At 39.2% G+C, this 26,605-nt stretch overlaps 1 protein-coding gene across 1 annotated transcript in view; it reads left to right on the top strand.

Moving 5' to 3' along the window:
- FBLN2 (fibulin 2) overlaps positions 1-26,605 on the top strand; it is a gene marked incomplete at its 3' end in the record, with an annotated part of 141,267 nt that overhangs the window by 109,632 nt on the left and 5,030 nt on the right. Inside the window, exons 8-14 of the mRNA XM_083351712.1 lie at positions 5,239-5,373; positions 9,745-9,882; positions 10,145-10,288; positions 15,099-15,227; positions 18,845-18,970; positions 23,103-23,219; positions 23,314-23,442. Of these exons, the coding sequence (XP_083207838.1) occupies positions 5,239-5,373; positions 9,745-9,882; positions 10,145-10,288; positions 15,099-15,227; positions 18,845-18,970; positions 23,103-23,219; positions 23,314-23,442 (918 nt within the window). The remainder of the gene's footprint in view (positions 1-5,238; positions 5,374-9,744; positions 9,883-10,144; positions 10,289-15,098; positions 15,228-18,844; positions 18,971-23,102; positions 23,220-23,313; positions 23,443-26,605) is intronic.

Genomic DNA, 26,605 nt, shown 5'->3' with positions numbered 1-26,605 from the left:
TTGAAGCAACCCTTCCCATTTACATGATGCTCGGTGTACATAGGGACCTTTACCATCTCACTGAATAATTTACAGTGAATGTGCTCTTCACATTAATAGCTAAGTTATAGCTATCCTGCCCACAACCTTCTTTTCAGTTTTAGGCTTCCTATATTTGTGACAAGTCACAGTATTTATTATGTGTTCACTTCTGTTGTGCATGTTGTGGAATGTGGAATATACTTGTTATTGTTCATCCTTACTGAATTTGTTGGTGTGTAGTAAACAACAAATAGATGATGTGTTCTAATAGTCCAAATTGTTATCACAGACTCTTGGCCAGCTAAACTTACGTGCCCCATTTTGAGGAATGGAAAAGATGGAAAGATCATGAAAAGTTTGTGTCTGTTAATTACAGAATTATAATATTTAGTTACTTTAATAACATCAGTATGTGTAAATGTAATAAAGTGACTCTTTTTCTTGCCTCCATAATCCATCATTTTAGACGTTTGTTGTTCTTTCTTTTTCCTGGATTAAATTATTAAAAGATTTAAATTCTAGTAGCATTCACAAATAGATTTATTTAATTTCTGATTTACTTAATTTCTGATTAAAGCAAATCTGTTAGAAAAGTCATCATCTCTTTATGCAATATATAAATATCTCTATTGCACTCTTTTGAATAAGCCTTTGCTATGTGATTCTTGGAAGCTTTGGGTATGTCATAGATAACCATTCATTCTGTATGCAAGTGTCCTTGTGTGTTCTATATTGTTCTGCTCAACAAAGCACTTTATTGACTTCTCTTTGTGAGATTCATCCACATTTTAGGGAGAAAGAGTGGTTTCAGGCAGAGGATATGCTATGCTTGCAGACGATTGCAAGAGCTAAGGGACAGGTGAAGTGCTGGAGCTTTGTCTAAGAATCTGAAGACATCCAAGGGTCCAGCAGGACAGAGTTTCTCAACCTTGGCAACTATATCTATGGACCAGTTCCCAAAATCTTGGAATTAACATCCACATATCTTAAAGTTGCCAAGGTAAAGAAACACAGAGCTAGAAGATTCTGATGTTTGGCATAGGCAGTACTCATTATTAACACTGGAAAGTGTGGCAAGTGAAGTTTGTTTATTTGTTTGCTTGAAAGATTTCTGTCCTATATTTCCTTCAGGTGCTGCTTTCATGTTTATGTATGGCTGTCCTATTAAACCTATCATTCTATGTACTGTAACTGAAGAATAATCAGGTGCTATATAAAGCAAAAGAAATAGATGTTCCCCTTTGATACATCTAACCTAACATCTCTCTAAACCTTTCTTTAAGTTAGAATTCAGAGTGGACTCACAGCATGTCTTTCTATCATCAACTCTGGAGTCACCAGATTAAAGTCATTAACCTCACTGTTAACCATGCATGTTGCAAACGTATGCATGATAGAAAGATTTGGCTAGGGCATGGCAACATTAATGCCTCCATATGAGATAGTATCCAAGAAATGGTAGGGACAATTTTGTTCTGGACTGCAATGCACTGATTGCAGAAAGCTACCTGTATAACTTACTTCTATCCCTTTCCCAATCTGAGAGGAACCAGCAGTGATAAAAACTTTAGGAAAATGCATATACCTTAAAAATTTGCCAAGAGTTGATTCCAGAGTATGCAGTGGAAAAGCATATTGTGAGTCTACCTCCAGTTCAAACTTGAATAAAACCCATTAGAGAAAGTGCAATAAATATGTGCAAGGGATTCCTCCAAGTACTCAGAAATAGTTTAATTGATACTTCCCTTGTTTATCCAGATGTTTATAGGATGCAGTATTTATAAGATGCAGAGTGAATCTTAGAAAAACTATTTATTTAATATATTAAAAGGGTCAATTTAAAATCTCTGCTCGGGTTTCAAAATATTAGCAGAACCATAAGTTGATTTCTAGAAATGAATATGGAAGAATTATCATAGGATCTTAAAGTTGGAAGGGCCTCAGGGGTCCAACCCAACCTCCAGGATCTTGCAAAATTTGTTACACCAATAGATTATTATCTAGAAAACATCGAATGAAAGGGAAAAGCCACTCCAACCAATATTCTTTCCCACTAATTGATAGTTCTTACTGTCAAGAAGTTCTTCCTAGTATGTATCTGTGTCCTTGAAATTTCATGCCTTACCTTTAATCTTGCCTCTTGGAGCAAGTGAGGATAAGTCTGAACCCTCTGCAATGTGATAGCCCTTCAGTAATTTGATGGCAACCCACCGCGTCTCCTCTCAGCTTTCTCTTCTGCGAGCTAAACAAATCTAGGTCTTTCAGCCATTCCTTGTAACACTTGGTTCCCAAAATGACAGAACAGAATAACAGAGTTGGAAGGTACCTTGGAGGTCTTCAATCCATCTCCCTGCTCAAACAGGAAACCCTATACCTTTCCAGACAAATGGTTGCCCAATATCTTCTTAAAAACATCCAGTGTTGGAGCACCTTCATCTTCTGGAGGCAAGTCATTCACTGTCCTTTCGCCATCTTGGTAGCCTGTTTCTGGACTTGCTCCAGTTTATTTCAAATTGGCATGTGTAGAACTTAACCCAATACTCGAAGTAAGAATTATTATTGCAAAACTAGCCTTCTGGGGCCTTGGCTGTTCTTCAGAACTTCTCAGAGATGCTGTCCTAACTGGTAAATCAGTGACACTTCATTTGTAACGATAACAATATTTCAAGGAAGTTCTATAAGTGATTAAGTTATTATGTTAAGAGCCCTGTTGAGTCAGCAGGCATAGAATCAAGACTAGAAACCAACTTTTCTATAAGCATTTAATTAAAATTTTATTTTTCCAAGTATTTCATAACTTGCTTCTGCTTGAATTACTGGAAATGTTCTATGTTCATTTTACACAGAAGATATGGAAAGGTTTTCTTCATAGAGATGTTCATGGTTTTTATTCTCCTTCCTTCTGAAGACAAGTTCACATTTTGTGTTTCCTCTCCAACAGCCAAGATCCTGCATTCAGCTGAAATCAATCAACATGCAACTAAAAACCTGTGAAATTGCTTTGACATGTACATATTCCCAGGAGAAGCTATTTATAAATCTTGCAGACGCAGAAAATAATTGGACACTTCCCTGTTTTCTTGTTTCCATATCATTTGAGTTTTGATTAAATATTCAAGGTCACTTAGGAATTCACTGTACATTCTATTTTCTTTCACCTGTAATCTCTGAAGCTTTTTGACAATCACCGTGGTTTGTGGAGGAGAGTCTTGTAGGTCAACCTTTCCCTATTTGGCACTTTCCAGATACTTTGAAACTGCAGTTCAGCTGGTTGTGTACTAGTGGGAATCAAAATTCTAATAGACCTGAAGGACAACAGATTGGAGAAAGTTCCTTTCCTTAGGGCTGGAAATCCAAGTGCCAGGGTACCTCTCCATTGTTTGAAGAGCTCTAGCAAAAAAGGGTAATGATCATCAGATAATTGTTTCTGTTATTCAGCTACTTCAGTTTGTTCTATTTAGCTGAAATCTGTTGTTCTTGCTTAAAGGCTCTCTGTTTTCTTGCATGGTCATTCATAGAATTACAGGGTGTTTTTTTCTGCCCTGCTATCTTTTTTTATTGCAGTGTTTGATTGCCTAATTTATTCCTTGAAGCTAAATGAGTTTTCTGCTACCTTTCTGCCTTTAACTTTATCTTAGACATACACTTTGCTTGACTGAGATACAATAATTTTATCTGTAAAATGTGCTGTTGGATGCACAGTTTGTTTGAGGAGAAGGCATTATAAGCTACATTATGTTTCAGTAGAAAAGGACACGGTGGCTCAGTGGGTTAGGACGTTGAGCTTGTCGATCAGAAGGTCGGCAGTTTGGCGGGTCGAATCCTGAGTGCCGCGTAACAGAGTGAGTGCCTGTTACTCGTCCCAGCTTCTGCCAACCTAGCAGTTCGAAAGCACGTAAAAATGCAAGTAGAAAAATAGGGACCACTACGGTGGGAAGGTAACAGCGTTCCGTGCGCCTTTGGTGTCTAGTCATGCTGGCCACATGACCACGGAGACGTCCTCGGACAAGCACTGGCTCTTCGGCTTTGAAACGGAGATGAGCACCGGCCCCTGGAGTTGGAAACGACTAGCACACATGTGCGGGGGAACCATTACCTTTACCTTTTTATGTTTTGGTAACTTTCCTTCTTAGGCCCATACTATTTGTGTGTGCGTTGTACCATGTGAAGTATATATTAAACTGATTGAGGGTTTAGAAATGAAAGGGAAAGAACTGAAAGGTTTCTCTGACTCAGCCTTTTGCTGTTCCTACCCTTATATTTCCAGTTGTGCTATATAAGTATTACCAATTAGCATCCTTTGTGGATAGAAGTTGTGGCAACATCTTAACATTTGCAATGAAACCTAATCATTGCCATAATTTTGAATTAGACTGTATGTCCACCATAGTGGCATGCCGCCCTGAGTCTTCGGAGAAGGGCGGGATATAAATGGAATTAAAATAAAATAAAAAATAAAATAATGCCCAGCCTATAATGATAACAATAAAACATTTCTAGGACTGCTGGAAAAATAAAATGTGAGATATATAAGGATCTATACAACTTTGTAAACTGTATGGTGCCAGTCACACTAGGATTGCAAACAAAGTTCATTTCTCATCAACACATGCTGGGCATGAAACGTGCCTCTATGGACATACTATTTAATTCAAAATTATGGCAATGATTAGGCTCTATTTCAAGTGTCAGTTCTCATCACAGCTCCTACTTGATCATATACTACAAGTTATTCTTATGAGTTTCAAAGCATACGTTTTCCTTCATACTCATTCCTGTGGTTCCTCCTTGGTTGCTCTGTTAGATTATTCATATATGTCCTTTGTGTCATGTGGTGACCAAATGATTGCTTCTCTTGTGAAATTGAATTATATTTGTTACATAAACTAGGAATGTTCTGCATATAATATGTGTGATTGCACTCATACTTTCTTAACTTCTGTGTACAATTACAGTAGTTGATTATAATAACCTTGACTGAATGCATCACTCAAAGCAAAATTAAAAGTAGAACATCTCCTAGAATTCCCTATAAATTAAAATATTGTAAACTTCTAAAATTGGCAAGAAATTTTAAAAATGCAGTCATATAAATTTTTCTTTCTGGACAAATAATTTCTGCTATATTTTTAAGGGGTTTCCCGCTCATTCTGTAGTAAATTTGAAAAAGGTCTGTTCTTTGTCATATGATATGCTGCCCATGTGGTTTTTTCACAGATATTAATGAATGTATATCAGATACTCATACTTGCAAGAGAGGAGAGCATTGTATTAATACAATTGGATCATTCACATGTCTTCAGCAACTCAGCTGCCAACCAGGATATGAACTTAAGGATGGTGAATGTGTTGGTAAGATTAGAATTTATTTTTGTATAAGCACTGTTTTTTTCAAGCAGTTGGTAAACTCATTTGTCAAAATCTCAAACTGAAGTACATATTTATAGTTTAAACAAGATTTAAATTTATAATTAAATTTATTATTTTCATGAAATTAAAGGAATTATTCTGTGTAACCCCCCCCCCCAAAAAAAAACAACAAGCCGGTAAAACAAATCAATTTTTAAATAAAATAATATATAATAATCCTGTGATCCAGGGATAGGATTTGCAGAATTTATGGTTGAGAAAGAGATATCCCCCAAAATATTGTTGTAGCAGTTGAATATTCATTGTTGATGCTTTGATAATAGTACGGGGAAAAACATTTACTCAATTTTAGCTTGTAATTTTATTTGAGATTTTCCAGACAAAAATGGGAAATGTCTCTATTTACCTCCCTGAGTACAAGTCTATCAAATTTTTGGAAGTGGTCACTGCGCTTTTATAAATTTTCCATGCTCCCACTACAGAATTGCTTTGTAATTATCAGTTCTTATATAGCACAATAAAGGGACGCGGTGGCTCAGTGGGTTAGGACGCTGAGCTTGTTGATCAGAAGGTCGGCAGTTTGGCGGGTCGAATCCCAAGTGCCGCGTAACAGAGTGAGCGCCTGTTACTCGTCCCAGCTTCTGCCAACCTAGCAGTTCGAAAGCACGTAAAAATGCAAGTAGAAAAATAGGGACCACTATGGTGGGAAGGTAACAGCGTTCCGTGCGCCTTTGGCATCCAGTCATGCTGGCCACATGACCACGGAGACGTCCTCGGACAAGCGCTGGCTCTTCGGCTTTGAAACGGAGATGAGCACCGGCCCCTAGAGTCGGAAACGACTAGCACGCATGTGAGGGGGAACCTTTACCTTTACTATATAGCACAATAGGAATTGTAAATTCTTAGACATTAATTCAGAATACTATTCTCATATTGCAAATAAAGAAGGAACAATCATAATACTACTTGCTGCAATGCTTTCAATGATATTTGTATGCAAGAAGACCCAGCGAGCAAGAGTGATTGATTTACTTTGTTGACAAATTCAAGCTTTCTCAGGAAACAAAAATTGCTACCCCTTCTTTAAGTTAATTCAATGGTCTGAATAAAGGCACAGCTAGGTAATTTTTGTAATCTAGGCTTAATGGGTATTATCTCAATTGTGAAGCATACAATTAACATTGTCTATATAGATTAAGGAAGGGTCGCGGTGGCTCAGTGGGATAGGATGCTGAGCTTGTAGATCAGAAGGTCGGCAGTTTGGCGGGTCAAATCCCAAGTGCCACGTAGCAGAGTGAGCGCCTGTTACTCGTCCCAGCTTCTGCCAACCTAGCAGTTCGAAAGCACGTAAAAATGGAAGTAGAAAAATAGAGACCACTATGGTGGGAAGGTAACAGCGTTCCGTGCGCCTTTGGCATCTAGTCATGCTGGCCACATGACCACGGAGACGTCCTCGGACAAGCGCTGGCTCTTCGGCTTTGAAACGGAGATGAGCACCGGCCCCTAGAGTCGGAAATGACTATCACGCATGTGTGGGGGAACCTTTACCTATATAGATTAAGACACAGTTCACCCTGGAGAAAGACTGGTGGGGCCAGTAAGCTTTATGCTATTCCCTTCTACGTTTCAATCAGACATTTTGAAGCAACAATGAGAAGGAATACTCAAGCTATTTCTTGCTAATTTAGATACTTGCAAATATTGTGGGATTTTTTTAAAAAGTATTAAATCATTTCCAGCAGTAGGTGCTGATTTTATTTAGGGATTTTAAGGAGATAGGTTGGCCACAAAGATAATTATTTTGCTACATTCACATTTTCCATTAAAGTATTGGAGTAATATGAGTATTATTAGAGGACAAAAGTTATATTTCAGAGTGGTCAGGATTGTGACGCTTTTTTTTCTTTTAAAATAAATTTTAACACATTTGACATACAGATTTCCTATGTGCAAGTAGTCCTCATTTAGCAACTATCTCAGACAATGGGGGATGATCAGTTACAGTGGGGGATGCAAAAATAACTTTGTGATCAGTCCTGCATTTATAACCTTTGCAGGTCTGTGAAGCAAAGAAACCTGAAATAAGAGCACAGCCATTGTTTCATTTAGCAACCATTTTGCTTAAAGGCTGACTTGCCACTCCCAATTGTGGTTGCTAAATGAGGACTACGTTATTCAAAAACATCCAGCAGCTACTTTTCATATCCTAGCTGATTTTAAGTAAAAGCTGATTTTTATTAAAAAAAAATGACAAACTGTGTGGTTTTCCAGTTAATTCCTGGACTTTGGGCCTATAATTCAAACATCATTGTAATAAATGATTATTAATTATTTGTTATCACATCCATGCTTTTGCTATGGTGTGATATTGTCATATTAAACTATGATGATGTGCCATCAAGTCAGCAGCATTTCTCTATAAGCCTTCAGATCAATATTGTCCATGATGTTCTGTCTCTGAAAGAAAGAACAGCTGGAAGATGGATTGCTGATTTAAGACCAATAGTAATGTATTGATATTTAATCCACTGATATTAATGAAAGTGTCAGTGCACCTATCACCATTGTAACTGAGTTCATCTTGCTGCAGTTCGTCCTCTTCTCTTTCCTTCTACCTTTTCCAGAATTAGAGTTCTTCCAGAGAGCTATGCCCAAAATAAGATTATTTCAGTTTGGATATTAAGCATAGAGGAGTATTTGTTCTTCCTTTATTTTTATTTTTAATCAAGGAGATCTGGACATTTGAATAACATCCAAAAGAATCCAACTATGACCAATATTTAAGTGCAAAAAGTATCTGACTTTGGATTTCTGCATCCACATTTGACTATACATGTAGAGGGCTGGTTTCCAATTTTGCTGAATTTGCTTACGTGGATTGCATATAATTTTCCAGGGTTTTTACACATCAGAATTGCAGGTATTCTTTCAAAATGGAGTCAAGCTAGAAAATGAATGAAGGTTGCCTTAAAGTATCTTACATTTACTGTTAGATGTTAATAGCATCTACCAACCTAATCACTCTACAGTGGATGCTATTTCTTACATTCTACATCTGAGCTTGAAGCATTTAGAGGAAATAAATACTCCTGTGCATTTGCTGTTTGTCGACTTCAGTTCGGCGTTTAACACAATGATTCCCCAGCATCTAGTGAACAAACTGGGCCTTTTAGGCTTAAACACTCTTTTGTGCAACTGGATTCTTGATTTTCTTACCAACAGGCCCCAATATGTGCGAGTTGGAACAAATGCCTCTAATACCATTTTCTTGAGCACAGATTCTCCTCAGGGCTGTGTCCTAAGTCCACTGCTGTTCACCCTGTTGACCCATGACTGTTGTGCTAAGTTCGCAGATGATACAACAGTAGTGGGCTTTATTCATGATGACAATGTGGAAGCTTAATGCAAGGAGGTTAAGGGGTTGGTGAACTGGTGTAAGCCTAGTTTTAAATACCAGAAAAACCAAAGAGATCATTGTCGATTTCAGAAAAGGCAGGCACAGCCACACTTCTCTGTGCATTAATGATTCACCTGTGGAGATGGTTACCAGCATCAAATTCCTGGGTGTGCAGCTAACGAGTAGGCTGGCTTGGTCGCTCAACAGTGAGAAACTGGTAAAGCGGGCACAGCAGTGCTTACATTTTCTGCATCACATGAGAAAAGCACATCTTCCTTCCCGTGTCCTGACCACTTTCTACAGAGGGACGATCAAGAGCATCCTGTCATACAGCATCACAATCTGGTTTGGAAGCATCACTGCTTCAGACAGGAAGGCGGTGCAGAGAGTGGTGAGGATGGCCGAAAAGATCATTGGCAGTTCCCTCCCCTCCATCCAGGACATAGCACAGAAGCGTTGCTTGAGCAGGGTCCATAAGATTATCTGGGACACTACTCATCTTCTTCACAACCTGTTTTCCTTGTTACCTTCTGGGAGGAGGCTTCGTGGTATCCATAGCAGAACATCCAGATTCAGCCATAGTTTCATTCCACACAGCATTAACCTTGTGAATTCTCAAGCTTCCTCCTTCCATTATATATTCAAGATGGACAGTATTTAATATTTATTTGTTATGTATATGTAGGGGTGTGGGTCTATACATATGTTGTATATAGTATGTTTAGGTGTGTATCATGTATGTGTTTCACTTTGAGAGCGGGCAACTAAAAATTTCATTTTTGATGTGTGCTGTTGTGCCCACAGTAAAAAATGACAATAAAAGTTATCTTATCTTAACTTTCATTGTAGCATTGCTCTCTATAAACTTATACATGCACATGAACCGAAAGGTGCCACAAGAATATTAACAAAGGTGTAGCTAAATTGTATCTTTTCTTTTCTTTTTTTTACAATAGATATTGATGAATGTGAAAGAGGAACTCACAGCTGCAAGATCAACTTTGCATGTCAAAATACAAAAGGATCATTTTACTGTGAATCAAAGCAACGATGCATGGAAGGATTTTTACAAGATCCGGAGAGAAACTGTGTCGGTGAGTATTTCTGTCCCTCATCTTTAATGTTATACTGTTTTTCCACTCTGAAATTACTTTTTTTAAATAGAATAAAACAAGAAGTAAATATTAGATTTTTGAAATATTACAATTTTAACCATAGGCTAAATAAAATCCTATCTGTCTGGAATTTATTGCACAATAAATCAAGACCAAATGAACAGAAAAGGAAGAACAGCTGGAAAATGGGTTGCTGATTAAGTTAAAAGCTGATAGCAATATTTTAATATTTATTCCACAGACATTAATGAATGTACATCACTTCCTGAGCCATGTAAGGCTGGATTCAATTGCATCAATACTGTTGGATCTTACACATGTCAGAAGAACCTCTTAATATGCAGCAGGGGATATCATTCAAGTGAAGATGGAACCAGATGTGTTGGTAAGACAGTCAGATTAAAGAACCCAGCTGCAGATATGGTTAGATTTACCATCTCTCTTTAATCTCATTTTCAAAAAGGTTTTTTTAAAATAATAATTTTATTAATTTTCTAATTTTACATTTAGGTATTTAAAAAGCAACGTGGTGGTTGGGTTAATCAATAATTCAGTAACGTACAAATCTCAGACTACAACCTCAAATATTTCCTCTCTTTTTCCCTTCATATCTACTATCTCATATTTAAGCTAATACAGTTCTTTTTATATTAACTAAATAAAAACATCATTATTACATTTATCAATAAATTTTTGGCTTACACATATCTTAATTACTTTTACAGTCAATCTTTACAGTCAATCAATGTCCTGTTATTGTTTTTTCCCAATTTTTAGTTTCCTATCAATATTCAAATTTAACATTTGATACTTATAATTTCCAGGTTTTAGGTAACCAAAGTTTCCTTTGGGTGGTACATAAATTTAAATATAAATAAATAAATATAAATAAATTCATAACAGAATCTAAAATTCAAAATATGCATCTTATCTATTTGGGTATAATCTTGTTCTATTTCCTAAAAGTTATCTATTTCCCCCCATTTTACATCATATAATTAATAATACAGTATCCCCTTTAATAAATCAAAGCCCATTATATATATATTGTCTGAGTTAATCAATAAATCAAACATATCCATAATATTTTTTCTTTTGGGTCTAATTTTTAAGTATTAAACAAATAGCATCTTTATTTTCAACTAATTTCCAAATGTTTTAAATTTAATGACCAAAATTTCCCTTATCTCAACTTCTCCTTTTGACCCTCTAATTAGTAATATAAAATCCCCTCTGCTAAATCAAAACTCCAATTTTCTTCAGCCTTATTCTGGCTTTCTTTCTTTGCCAGATACTGTCTGTGACAGAACTTTATACATTCTTTCAAATATGGACACATTACACACTTAAATATTAAGAAAACTATTAATAATGTGTGAATGGTTTCCAGTTTAGGATTTGTTTTTTACCATATTCATTTAATGGAGTAGTGTCAATTACAATATCGGAACTCCCTTCTTCAGCTCATATCCACATCCACATTTGGAACAATCTGTGTTGTTCTCGGCACCACTTCTTCTCTCCCCTCTTTTTTTGCATACTTTTTAATTTTATTATAAGATAAAAGTATAGAAGAAACAAAAAGTTAGAATAATAAGAAAAGGAAAGAGTAAGATGCAAAGAGAGAAGAAAAAATAATGACTTCTGCCTTTCTTCGGTGAATTCGATTACCGAAATAATACAGTACCAACTTTTTGCTTTACATTTCACATTTTAAGCCATTTCTATCATTACAAAGTCATTCTAATCAGCCTTGGTGGAGCAGTGGGCTAATGCCTCCTTAAGTAACACCAGGTGCCTGCAATTAGTGCAGGTTCGCATCCCACCAGGCTCAAGGTTGACTCAGCCTTCCATCCTTCCGAGGTAGGTAAAATGAGGACCCAGATTGTTGGGGGCAATTAAGCTGACTTTGTAATAATGCCGCTTGGGGTGGGTGTGAAAGCCCTAATAAGCAGGCATATACATAGAATGAAGGCTACTGCTAAGCTTGTAAGCCGCCCTGAGTCTTCGGAGAAGGGCGGGATATAAATGGAATTAAAAAAAAATCATCCAAAATCAAAGTTTAATTTTTTTCAGCTTTGAGCAAAAAATCCAGAAGCAGTTTTCAAGTCAAAACAAAACCATGTCTTCTGACTCCATCACCTTTTCCATTCATTCTTCCATTGTGGGGACTAGTGTGTCTTTCCGTCTTGATGCATATAAAATTCTCACTGTTGTCATCTTATATAATAACAAGTTCTAAATTTTCGTTCCAATTCTTTATCCATCAAACTTAAAAGGAAAACATTTGCTTGCATTAATTTTATATATTTCAATGTGAATTTCAATCCATTAGAATACATCTTTTCCCAATGGGCAATCATTATACTTTAACCAAAGTTCTTTGTCCATTGGACCATACAGTTTCTAACATATTCATTCCCTCCCCTCCCTCGCTTTAAATGAGTAAAACTAGGGCAACTTCAAGAAATGAAAATAATCAAGAAACTGAAGAAACTGTCTAAAATAATGGAAATAAAAAGAGGGGGCATAAAACTGTGCATGACTTAGAAAAAATAAATAGGGAGATATTCCTTCTTTATATCTCTGAAAAGCAGGTTTACCTAATAGTTAGATCAAATTATATTTAGGCTAGAGAAAAGAAGATGCTTCTTCACATTGTCTCAACCTACAAAGGTCTCAGCTTTAGAACAAGATTAGTCAAAATCATCTGATCCTAAAACTCTTGTGCCTATTTGGTTGTTTGTAACCCTGAATTGGGTGAAATAGGGCAACAATGTTTGCTCAAATGGATTAGCTTATAGAATGCATCCAAAATCCAGAACCCAGGGCTCCCACACAATTGAAATTTGGCAAAACTGTGGCTGCTTCAGTGCTAGAAGTTGCTGGTGCTTCAAATTCAAATGAAATCTCAGTAACTTAAGCAAATGAATAAAAGCTATTTGTTAAAAGAATAAAAGCTATTCTGTTAAATCCATCAAGGAACATTGATTAGGCAGTAGTAATGTTGGTATAATGCAAGTAGAAAAAAATATACAACAGAATTTGTATGTAATAAATCATATAGCTTTCTTCAATGATTGATGTGGGGTTTTAAGCAGCCATTACAGTTGAGTAATAACAATGTGTTATTGTGGGAGACTCTTGGCTTTGAGGGAAATTAAGAACAGCTTGGCCAACTATCATTAACCAGTCTAGGTCTAGAACAGTGCTTTGAAAAGTATGTCTGCTCTACTAAAGTAGTCATACCCAGAATGGTAATGTTGGTGTGAAATTCTTCTTTGTGCTCATTTACTCTGTCAGTTACTACCTAACTTGGTTAGCACTAGTAAGACTTCTTTAGAAACTTGAATTATAGAAATTAGAGCTTTGTTGTATCTAAAAACTTCATAGTTCATTGTAATAGTAATGAAAACATTGTGCCTCTGGCCTTGTAAGTATACTCTTATGCTTGGACTTTAAACACTCTAATGCTTTTGTGTATGTGTGTGTTTGTGTGTGTTAATAGGATGAAAGCATAAGCAACTAAATAAAAACTCATTGTGGGTCTAATTTCCTTTTTCATTTTGCAAGAAAGAATACAATGGATAGCTAAATTTTAGATTGGATAAACGTATGGTTCTAGAAATAGATCATTGGGAAAGATTTGGCAAAAGAATGGAGTTATTGTGGTTGCTTCTTTTTAGTTAGAGAATTCTTAACAAATTTATTCTTTTTAATGCAATAGAGTGTTTAGCAGCAGTTTCTTCCAACATTTAGCTGGAAAATACTGTCATGAAATGGGATGCTCTTTAGACAGAATAATGTACTGAAAGTAATTAAAAGCAGAAGTGATTGGAATGCACAGTTTCAAAGAAAACTAATCAAAGAGTTGAACAAATGAATTAAAGGCAACTTACGTTGCTAATTGGCAGATTTAAGTCATTATTAAAATTAACATTTTAATGTTTGCTGTAAAGTGAACAGAGATGTAAAGAGTTGGTGCTTTAATTTTTAAAAAATCAGGTTTTGATTTATGATACATTGTTAGGCTCATTTAAAACAAGAGTTTTAATTTCTTTGTCTCCAAATACAGTTGTCTACAAGTAAATCCAAGGGTCCCAAAGACCATAAAAAAGCAAGTGTTACCCATGCTCACAATATTATGTTACTGCCTTGTGTGATGTTAATGCCTGTACTGAGAGCCAATATTATGTAATGGTTAAGATATTAGATTGGAATGGAGATCACATAAATTCAAGTATACCTCACCCATGGAAATCTACTGAGTAGAATTAGCTCTTTCTTTTCCATTTCAGTTTATTTCGTATAGTTGCTATTATAGTAAAAAAAAAATAGAATTGCCATTTTCCTTACCTTTAGCTCTTGAAGGAAAGGCGAGATGTAAATCAAATTAATTAATTAATTAATTAAAATTAATTTTAAAAATTTAAAGCATTTGTTGGGCACATGTGGATGGACGAAAAGCATTATCAGTCCTCAGAGTATATGGTAATTGCTTGATTAATATGGAAAGAGATTGAGGAAAGATTTCAATTTGTAATGAAATCTAACACTGCCTTTATTATTTTATATAACTATTATCTGAAAATGCTGGTTTAATAACAGAACAGAATAACTGAATAACAGAGTTGGAAGGGATGTTGGAGATCTTCTAAGGTGGCCCCCTGCTCAAGCAGAAAACCCTATACCATTTCAGACAAATGGCTGTCCAGACTCTTCTTAAAAACTTATAAACTTCCAGTATTGGAGCACCCACAATATCCACTGATTAATTTTTCCAACTGTCAGGAAATTTCTCCTTAGTTCTAGGTTGGTTCTCTCTTTGATTACTTTCCATTCATTGTTTCTTGTCCTGGCCATTCCAAACAACATAGGAGAATTAAGATATGAATTCAATATATGCCAAGAAAAAAATTAAACCCAAAATAGAGTGCACTCCAAGGCTTTGCAACTTGAATTTCTATTTTATTTTACATTATAGGGTTTGTCTGTAAGAACCACAGAGCTGCAGGAGGCCAGCTTTGGCAAAGGGATCTAATCACTATACCTACAGTTTCTGGGAAAAATTATCCCATTTTTGCTCCTCCAGCATGCTCATTCCACACATTTGCTGAAAATTGTGATATGAAAAGAAGAGTGGCCATCAACTGGTCCATGGTGGGTAGAGTAATTGCTACTTTTTCCTTCTATAGATGTTGATGAATGTCAGTCTGCCACACACCACTGTGGAGAAGGACAGATTTGTCACAATCTACCTGGAGCATACCGCTGTGATTGCAAGATGGGATATCAGTATGATTCATTCAGCAGAACTTGCATTGGTAAGTATGACACAGGGAATTGGTATTGCTGATGGTCAAAATATGGTCAGCTTTTATACGCTATTGATTTCAGCATAAGTATTAATTCCACTGAACTAAAGCTTAAATAAAATAGCATGCCTTCATTTACATGGACTAATTTGTCTGTTCATAAGTACATGCTTTAGATTTATTTCAAGTATAGTAATTGATTGAAATTAACCTAAGACAGTACTTATTAATGGGCTAAAAAGTCTCCAGCTGTCTGTTTTACTAAGTATCTTCATACCTGCAAAGAAAATAGTTTCTGAATGATTGGGATGCTAGGTAACAACCTACCAGCTATTGAGTTTCTGAGTGGATGCTATAACCCAGTCAGTGCAAATAGGTGCTGGAGTCTCCTTATTTTAATTACACAAAATTAAAATAATTTAATTAGACAAAAATGAATGGCAGATTGTTGTAAAACGTGGTGCATGCTTGAGGGGGGAAATCAACCAGATGCTTCTGATTATGATACACACAGTCACTCACACACACTCACACACACTCACACAGTGTAATTATGTAAGCTAAATTTGGAAGGTTGCCTGGAATCAGCAAGAATGATATGAATATTTCTTCCCTTCATCTGCTTTCTTGCCCAAGGTAGCATTGAAGTCAAAATGAGTTTTGAAAGAGATACCCACGGAGATATGCTTGAAGATTTTGACCTTTGCAAATTCCTATAAACAATGTATGTTACAGTTTATAGCTTGCTACAAGAACTTCTGGATGTTATAAATAACTGAATGAAACTGGCAATCTCAGAAACAATCAGCCAGTTTGTGCTCCTTTGAGATTCCAATTTAAGAAAATTAGAAAAAGGGAGAAAAGGGAGGGCAGAACATTCCTACTTTACAGAATTGCTTGTAAACGTCCAGACCACTATATTATGTAATTATCTCCCCCACCTGGGCTGTTTCTACTCCAGGTTAGATATGCTCTGGTTTCTAAATGATTTCAGCTGAAGTAGAATATCTAAGAGAGCTGATTTATTTGCATTTCTCATGATTGGGAAAATGTACATGAATGGAATCTTAAGAATGCTGATTTGGAACAAACAGATTTAAGGCTTATGAGGCTTAGAGTCTGAAAGAAAAAAATCATAGAGGGGGTTTTGGTCTATCTTCAGGACGCTGAGCCAATGAATGTCTTCTAATAGTAGTACAAATAGATTGATATTGCTGTGGCATGGGACAGGGCTTTGATAGGATAGAAACTGTAAGAGATTGACAGTTAAAAAGGAGGTTGTGTCCCTAACTTTACCTAATAAATTATCTTACTTACTGTTCTGTACCAGCCTGCTACCGGCCCTGCAGAAAAGGCAGGGACAACCCGTTTACAAACGGCAAGAGGCTGGAATTACGCCTGCCAAATTTATAGCTACAAAAACAAACAAGACACGAACCAAGAAATAGGAGCTTTAAGAAACACGAACTATCCAAGTGGTTGCCTTCAGGAAACCAGTCCTCCCCACACATTCCCCTTATATAGAGTTCAGGGCGTGGCTTCTCTCTGCCTCCTTCCGAGAAGCCCCATTGCCTTCCTCTGTTTACTCCTAATTGACTGCCTCCTGCGTTGGGCGTCCTTGAACAGGGCCAGCTGTGGGTCATCTTCATCCACGCTGTCAGGCTCACACAGCTGGGTATCCGTGGTGACCAAGTGGGAGGGGCCTGGCTGAGGGCTCTCATCAGCAAGATCTTCAACCCCCTCAGCAAGGTCTTCAACACCCCCCTCCTCCTCCTCTGAGTCGTCCGACCCAACTGCCGAACCCACAGGCTGACCCTGAATCACAACACTTACCAAAAAATTAACATTCATGAACTGTAAGTCTAAAATGGCAACTTCTTCTCTAATTGTATTGGCAGGGGGGCAGAGATCCACCCCAAGGCCCCTTTCTTGTGGGGTGCCTCAGGGGTCGGTTCTCCCCCCCCTCCTGTTTAACATCTATATGAAACTGCTGGGTGAAATCATTCATGGTTTTGGGTTGAGGTATCACCAATATGCGGATGATACCCAGTTGTTCATCTCCATCCCAAACCAACCCAGTTATGCCCTTGACATAATGTCCCAGTGCCTGGAGGCGGTATGGGTCTGGATGAGAAGGAACAGGCTCAGGCTCAACCCCTCCAAGACCGAGTGGCTGTGGATACCAGCATCTTGTATTGTCCATGTTCCATCTCTTTTGATGGGGGGGAGGTATTGCCCCCCTCTGAAAGGGCTCGCAACTTGGGTGTCCTCCTGGATTCACGGCTTAATTTGGAAGAACATTTAACTGCTGGGACCAGGGGGGCCTTTGCACAGGTTCACCTGGTGCGCCAGTTGTGCCCCTTTTTGGACCGAGATGCCCTATGCACAGTCACCCATGCCCTTGTCACTTCTTGTCTGGATTACTGTAATTACTCTCTACATGGGGCTGCCCTTGAAGTACACCTGGAGGCTTCAGCTGGTGCAAAATGCAGCCACGCAGGTACTTATGGGAGTTCCTCGATACTCCCATGTTACTCCACTCCTGCGCGAGCTTCATTGGCTTCCAGTTGTCCTCCAGGTGCAATTCAAGGTGCTAGTAATTACCTTTAAAGCCCTACATGGCTTAGGGCCAGGGTGTTTGCGAGACCACCTGCTGCCATTGTCAACCTCCCATCGCCCGGTTCACTCCCAGAGGGTCGGCCTACTCAGAGTTCCGTCAGTTAAGCAATGCCGGCTGGCGACCCCTAGCGGGAGAGCCTTCTCTGTGGGCGTGCCGACCCTCTGGAATGAGCTGCCTCCGAAGCTGCGGATAGTCCCCTACCTTCGGTCCTTTCGCCGTGACCTGAAGACATGGATGTTTCAACAATCGGGCCTGGACTGACTATGGTTTTAAATGTGGTTTTATGGGGTTAAATTACTATGTATCGAACATATCTACTGTTTAATTCTTTTTTAAATTTTGTATTTTCATGTTCTTTTTTAGTTTTTATTGTTGTGAGCCGCCCTGAGTCCTTAGGGAGAAGGGCGGCATATAAATATAATCATCAATCAATCAATTATATAGAGAAAAGAATATGACCTTGACAGAAATATGCAAGCTCCCTTGCCAAAGCAACAAAGTGTAAAACTTACTTTAAGCCCACGACAGTCAGATAATATCGAGAAGCAACTCAAGATAAGACACTTTCTAATTCACTGAACTATAAGTATAACTATAAGTCATCAGACTTGCATGAAAGTAGTTTTAAGCTTCGTGTGGAATTCATTTCTTGGTCTGGTTCTACCTAGTGGGGCTAACAATAATTTACATCCATTAGTGTAACTTCATATTCTGGATGTTTCCAAAACCATTTTATGTGCTATAAGTGGTTTGGTAAGTCAAAGACATAGAATATAAATATAGAAAACTTGGCAAAAATGAAGTGGTTGTTTATTTGATAAGGAGGTAATTGCATTTTTCTATACTTCTTTATTTTACTATACTGGTAAGCAAACAAAGTAAGGAAATGTAACACCCAAAATGGAAACAATTACACAAATCTTCCTCTAACACCTTTGCCTTTTTCTGCCTTACAACCTCCCAGGTGTATTTTATGTTTATCAGTTTTGTTTTTGTTTTGCAATAGACATAAATGAATGCTGGAATTATCCAGGCCGACTCTGCCAGCATTCATGTGAAAACACTCCTGGATCCTATCATTGTTCATGTTCTTCTGGATTTCGCTTGGCTTATGATGGAAAACATTGCGAAGGTATTTGTAGATGAAGCTATCTCCAAAAAAAAAAAAAAAGTCAGTGGGGATGGATTGCACAGTGAAAACTGTCTTGCAGAAAACAACACATTTCTGAATGCATGCTTTCTTTTACATTATTCTATTCTAATTCTATAGGGACGCGGTGGCTCAGTGGGTTAGGACGCTGAGCTTGTCGATCAGATGGTCAGCAGTTTGGCGGGTCGAATCCCAAGTGCCACGTAACAGAGTGAGCACCTGTTACTCGTCCCAGCTTCTGCCAACCTAGCAGTTCGAAAGCATGTAAAAATGCAAGTAGAAAAATAGGGACCACTACGGTGGGAAGGTAACAGCGTTCCGTGCGCCTTTGGCGTCTAGTCATGCCGGCCACATGACCACGGAGATGTCCTCGGACAAGCGCTGGCTCTTCGGCTTTGAAACGGAGATGAGCACCGGCCCCTAGAGTTGGAAACAACTAGCACGCATGTGCGGGGGAACCTTTACCTTTACTTTATTCTAATTTATTTGTCACAATTATTTTCCAATGTACCTTGTATATTATAATATAAAAATGAAACCCTGGGAGTTAAAGCACATTATAAATTTGGTTATTTATATAGTTGGTTAATGTTAGTTAGATTATGATTATTATATTTGTAACCCTGTACTCAGCTCTGGGAAGTGGGGGAGGGGGAGGGGGAGTTTAAGGGTGGGTTGGGGAGGGGATAATAAAACTTTTCAATAAGAAAAAAATGAAACCCTGCCTTAACTGTGATTGGGTCCTTCCTTCATGCATTTTTGTTTCACTGAATATGAACTACTCGATATCCTCTCGGGGTTGGTGATTGAGTTCCCCAAACTTATAGTTTTGGGTGACTTCAATCTACCATCCCTAGGAGGATCATCTGAGTTAGCTCGTGAGTTCATGGCTTCCATGATGGCCATGGACCTGACGCAAGTAATTCTTGGACTGACTCATGTGGGAGGCCACACCCTTGACTTGGTTTTCTTATCTGGACGGTGGTTAGATGATCTTGGTGGGGGCTCCCCAATTGTTATGCCCCTGTCATGGACCGATCATCATCTCCTGCGGCTGGTCTTCCGTTTTGCCACCCCGCGCCGTGGGTGTATGGAGCCAACTAGATGGTACCGCCCCAGGCGCTTAATGGATCCTGATAGGTTCCAGCAGCGCTGGGGTCCCCACCTGCCTCCGTTGCTCACAACTCGGCGGATGCCTTAGTGGAAGCCTGGGAAAGGGCAGCCACGGAGGCACTTGACCGAGTTGTACCCTTGCGGCCCCTGACCCGATGCAGATCCCAGAGAGCTCCATGGTTCTCCGCGGAGCTTCGGGAGATGAAGCGTCGGAGACGGGGCCTAGAGAGCTGTTGGAGGTCCAGCCAATCTGAATCCGACCGATTGCAACTAAGAACCCATATTAGGTCTTATCTCGCAGCGATAAGGGCGGCGAGGTCTAATTACTTCTCCGCACTTATCGCGTCCGCAGATAACCGCCTGGCCGCCCTGTTTAGGGTGACCCGCTCTCTCCTTAATCAGGAGGTGAGGGAGGAACCCTTGCAGGGTCATGCCAAGGAGTTTAACCAACATCTGTCGGACAAAATTGCTCGGATTTGGACCAGTCTGGACTCTGACTGGGTAGAGTCTGACGATCAGGACACGGGCGGTCTTGTCAATGTTATCTGGGAGGAGTTTGATTCTGTGACCCCAGAGGAAGTGGACAGGATTATGGGGAGGTTGAGCTCCACCACATGTTTATTGGACCCGTGCCCTTCCTGGCTGGTTTATGCAGCCCGGGAGGGGACACGAGGCTGGCTCCAGGCGGTTATATCTGCTTCTTTGAGTGAGGGTAGTTTCCCCGCCGTCTTGAAAGAGGCGGTGGTGAAACCTCTCCTCAAGAAGCCTGCCTTGGACCCAGCTGTGTTAAATAACTTTCGTCCGGTCTCCAACCTTCGCTTCCTTGCGAAGGTTGTTGAGAGTGTGGTGGCGCATCAGCTCCCTCTGGTCCTGGATGAAGCGGATTATCTAGACCTGTGCCAATCGGGTTTCAGCCCGGAGACGGCATTGGTCGCTCTGGTGAATGATCTCTGGAGGGCCCGGGATAGGGGATATTCCTCTGTCCTAGTCCTATTAGACCTCTCAGCGGCTTTCGATACCATCGACCATGGTATCCTGCTGCGGCGTCTCAGGGGATTGGGAGTGGGAGGCACAGTTTTTCAGTGGTTCTCCTATCTCCTGGGATGTTCGCAGTCGGTGTTGGCAGGGGGGCAGAGGTCGACCTCAAGGTCTCTCGTTTGTGGAGTTCCTCAGGAGTTGGTCCTCTCTCCTCTCCTGTTCAACATCTACATGAAACCGCTGGGTGAGATCATTTGTGGCTTTGGAGTTGGGTATCATCAGTATGCTGATGATACCCAGCTTTATATTTCGACCCCAAACCACCCCAGTGATGCCCTCGACGTGATGTCCCGTTGCCTGGAAGCGATTCGGGTCTGGATGGGGAGGAACAGACTTCAACTCAACCCCGACAAGACTGAGTGGCTGTGCATCCCGGCATCCCGGGATATTCAGAATATTCCACCTCTTTCCATGGGGGGTGAGCTTTTACCCCACGTAGATAGGGATCGCAACTTGGGAGTCCTCCTAGATTCGCGGCTTACCTTGGAAGACCATATAGCGGCTGTGACTAGGGGGGCCTTCGCCCAGGTTCGCCTGGTGCGCCAGTTGCGGCCCTATCTAGACTGGGATGCCCTGTGTACAGTCACTCATGCGCTCGTGAACTCTCGTCTGGACTACTGCAACGCTCTCTACATGGGGCTTCCCTTGAAGACCACTCGGAGGCTCCAACTGGTACAGAATGCAGCCGCGAGAGTTGTCTTGGGAGTTTCCCGATACTCCCATGTTACACCTCTGCTCCGTGAGCTGCATTGGTTACCAGTTGTCTTCCGAGTGAGATTCAAGGTTTTGGTTATGGTTTTCAAGGCCCTACATGGCATGGGTCCGGAGTACCTCGGCGATCACCTGCTGCCGGCGTCAACTTTCCTCTGCCCTGTGCGCTCCCACAGAGAGGGCCTCCTCAGGGTGCCACCGGTCAGAGAATGTCGGCTGGTGGCCCCCAGGGGGAGGGCCTTCTCTGTGGGCGCCCCGGACTTATGGAATCAGTTGCCGGTTGAGCTCTGGACGGCTCCTGACCTTCGCTTTTTCCGACGCGGTCTGAAAACCTATTTATTTGAACAAGCCGGCCAGGCCTGATGGGGGATATGTTGGGGTTTTTACTATGGGTTTTTTTATACTATTATTTATTGTTTTAGCACGGGCTCTTATTTAATTCTTTTTTAACTTTTGTAATTTGCATTTTATATGTGCCCTGTTCACCGCCCTGAGTCCTTCGGGAGAAGGGTGGTATACAAATATAATAAAAATAAATAAATAAAATAAAATAACTATAGTCTAATTTACAGGCCTATTGCTTTGAACAAGATTACAATGATAATAGCATGATAAAAATTAGTTATGTTATAACTGCTAAGTCAAAGGTGGAGAAAGAGTGGCCCAGTGCAGATTGTCAACATCTCTTTGGGTTCTAGAGCCTCTTCCTCCTATAGTGCAATGCCATATATTGGCAGCACCATCTGCTGACCCATTTGCTTGTAGACAAAGTGCAAGTATCTTTGATTAGTCACTAGGCCTGGCAGCCATTAAGTGAGAATTATCTCTACTTTACATATGTTTATATGTAAAGTTTAAAAGACTTTTCAGTGAAACTTAAGCTTCCCGAAAACCTTCCCTGAAAAGGTCCTGGAACCATTTATTTCTGGATTGTGTGATACAACTTTCCACAGACCTTGAGGTACCAGGAATGATACATCCCACATCTAAGTTATAGTTATAATCATCTATGACTTTAAAATGCTTATTGATATTGTCTCAGTTTAGTAATGTAGTATTTTAATCAAACATATTTCCTGCATGTATAAACCACAGTCATGCTGTATCTTCAGGCTTGAAGATGCTCCATTTTGTGTTTTTTTTTTAAAAAAGCAATTCATTTAGTTAAAGGGCTTTTCTACTTTGTCTTCAATGACAGCTATGTGGCAGCAACTGATTTTAATGTCTCTTTGATACTCATTTTTCAACACAGATGTCAATGAATGTGACAACAATCCATGCAGTCAAGAATGTGCTAATATTTATGGTTCCTATCAGTGTTACTGCAGGCAAGGCTACCAATTAGCAGAAGACAGCCATTCTTGTAAAGGTACATCTGATTTGTTCCATTGTAGCAGTAGTGTACATTACTCTGGGAGAATAAAGCCGTTGCCCTCACATGTTTGCTAATGTACCAATTCCAGATATTGATGAATGTGGCCAAAGTGCAGGCATCTTGTGCACTTTCCGCTGTCTCAATGTGCCGGGGAGTTACCAGTGTGCTTGCCCCGATCAGGGATATACAATGGCCGCCAATGGAAGGACTTGTCGAGGTAAGAATAAGAGAGAAAATTGTTTCTTTCCATTTGGTCATGATGAGTTGACCTAATTTTAATTTCATTACCATGACTGCACATGAATAAATGAATTTCATTTTTAAAATTTTGCCATGCAGTAAGAGATAGGAAGCTAAGCATAAAGTAGGGAAGTACATGCATACTCAAACCAAGTCCTGGGGGAAAACTTATATAAAAGAAACATGTATTAGATGAAAAAGCATGTCAAATCATAATTTGGGGGAATCTTCTCTAGCATCGCAAAGTGCATGTATTAGAAATTGTGCGCAAAAAAAATTGTGTAGTCGTTCATGCAGACATTTAAAAACACAGACATAAATTTGTTCAGCAATGGAGCGAAAAGAGTTTAAGATTGGGAAAATGAGAAACTTAAAAAAGTCAAACTTGTCTGTAGAAAAAAATACTATTACCTGGGTAATTGTTTCCCAGTATTTATTTATTTTTTATTAAAATTGCAATAAAAGCAACCATAGTCACCCAATGGCTGACTTTGTAAAAATGCCGCTTGGGGTGTGTGTGGAAGCCCTAATAAGCAGGCATATACATAGAATGAAGGCTACTGCTAAGCTTGTAAGCCGCCCTGAGTCTTCGGAGAAGGGCGGGATATAAATGGAATAAAAATAAAAATAAAATAAAATAAATAAATACCCCATCTAGGGCCCTGACAGATTCTCCTGATTCTTCCCCAGCTAGCCTGCTCTTCCAGTACTACCTATGATGTTGGCACTTTGCTGGTGATACTTTTGCAAACAACAACCTTGCAATCCCTTTGTGCTTTCTCAAAAGAAAAAAAGTGAGGGATATCTCCCTGTCTCCCATTCACCCTTTTGCTTCTTCTATGGTGGCATGTCTCAAATTTGAGACATGCATGGATACCCACTGGGCAGTTACAATGCCACAGCTGTTGGGTAAGCATGTGTGCAAGCAGGTCTCTGAGGAGGAAGAAAGTGACTACAGCTACCCACGGTATTGGTAAGCATTTTAGGCAAAACAAAATCCTGCCCCTGATGTGCTGCTAGGACACATGAGCAATTGATCTGGTATTTGGTATCCCAACTCTTTGGTATTGTTGGGGAATACAATTTCACATGAACCACCCACTGCAGTGATGGTCAGCTTTGAATTCCAAAACTCTTGAAGAGTACCATGTTGGGGGGCGGGGAGGTAGTACAGCTAGCCAAGTGATATGGTTCATACTTCACACTAGAATGTGATCAACATAGCTTCTTTATAACATTACCCAAGCGGCCTTAAAGAGATATATCTCCATTATTGCTATTTTGGCACAAAGAATGCGCTTGATTCTCGAAGATACTGATCTCTAGTAAGGAAATTATTTGAAAACTGAGAAACAGCTTGTTTGTTTGAATTATTTCATGGAATCCAGTACCGATGAAAAATTTCAGTGGTGAAAGTATTGGTTCAAAGAATTCATGTATCAGTCTTGATTGTGATGCAGATGGAAGTTGTTTATATTTCCTGCAATTTTTTCCCCTGCTTTTCAAGGCTGAGTAGGAGCCAACATACAGGATAACATGTGAATAGAGAATCTGCATCCCTAATGACTGTAAATCCAACATTTCATGCTCAATTCCGAGGTTCTAATCTAGGGAGACAATGAGTACATGAATTTATGTATTAGGGAATTTTGGCATATATTATTTGCAATATTTAAACACTATAACCACTTGTGGCCCTTGAACATTTTGAACCTGGGGCAGGATGGGGAAAATATATCTTATACCCCTAATATATATATAGCAAAAAGCTATTGTTTCTACCCAAAATAAATCTTGGTTGTTTTTTTCCTTTCCACTTCCTTCAGGGAGATATTGTGGCTTAGTGAATTCATGCTGATCTATTTGAACTACTCCACTATCATATTATGTTATGGATTGTTGTTTTCAAAACTGTGTGGTAAAGCTTCAGAGAGTAGTAAATCTTTTGCAACATCGAATTCCATGTGGGAGCAATTTACCTTTTCACCTAGTTTTATGAGTCAATGAGGAGGAACTTAAATTATTTGAATTCATTTTTTTTACTTCTCATTGCATTTCTTTTCTTATGCTTTTAAACAAGCCACACTCCATGCAAGAGTGATGTTGATTTAGGAGGCAGTCTTCTCTATAAAAATTGCCAGATTTCACTGCAATACTTGGCTCGTGGATTATCTGTTAGCATTTATTTAAGTCACAAACCTCTGAATGCTGTCTAGACATTTGAGATTTTTTTTTATGGCTAAAAAAAATCCTGTTAAGCCAGGATTTCCTTCCCCATCTTTTTGCAGCCATCACAAATCAACATATGACTCTTTTGATATCCTGCTCTTCAAAGATTTTGTTGTAGGATTTTCATTCTTACTTTAAGTATCCTATGTAGAAATAAATTCTTGTATCCCTCAGACACAATGACACAACTAGAATTGACAAAATGCTGGTCTTAAAACAAAAATCTGTGAGCCTCCCAACCAAGTAGAGAAGTATATGTGTGAAGAGGATTCTGGAGTCATTTTATCAACTTGCTTCCACTGCAGATGGAGATCCAGAAATGGGGAAATCAAACTATATTTAGGTCCATCCTTAAAAGCAATCCTAGCGAATCAGTGGAGCACTGATTTGATTAAAAAGTCCTGCAGAGTGCAGGGCAGAAGTGAAAAGTATGTGCCTGCCTGTCTCTGGGTGCTTCCACACAGAGAATTGGTACTATTCCTGCAGTGGCACCGTGTCCCATGTCATCGTATATTTTCATCCCCTTTTGAGGGTTGAGCTAACTCTTTTGGTTGTCGTGCTGCACAGTTCAAAGTACAATTTGCAACTCATGATTTGTGATGCTTGTGCTTTGCAGAATTGGAAGAGTTTTATTTTTTGCTTTATCCTGACTTATCCCACCTGCACTCAGAGATCTCTAGAAGAAGTCACAGATAACCTTATCAGTTTCTCCAGGCTTATGCTCTCTAGTAAACTTTGCAGTGGTTTCTTATTCCCGGTTTTAGGAAAAACTGTTCAGTTTAATATTTTCTGCTTAGGCAAGCAATATATAACTGAACTCTTTACTTGATCCCACTTACACTATCTGGGCTCAGGCAAGGCTTTCTTCTTCACCCCAATGTACACCTGTAGAGGTTCTACACAGCAAATTT

Source organism: Vipera ursinii (assembly GCF_947247035.1).
Source record: "Vipera ursinii genome assembly, chromosome: 2".
NCBI lineage: Eukaryota > Metazoa > Chordata > Lepidosauria > Squamata > Viperidae > Vipera > Vipera ursinii.
The sequence above is the reverse complement of the archived record's forward strand: the minus strand, read 5'-3'. Positions and strand labels throughout refer to the sequence as shown.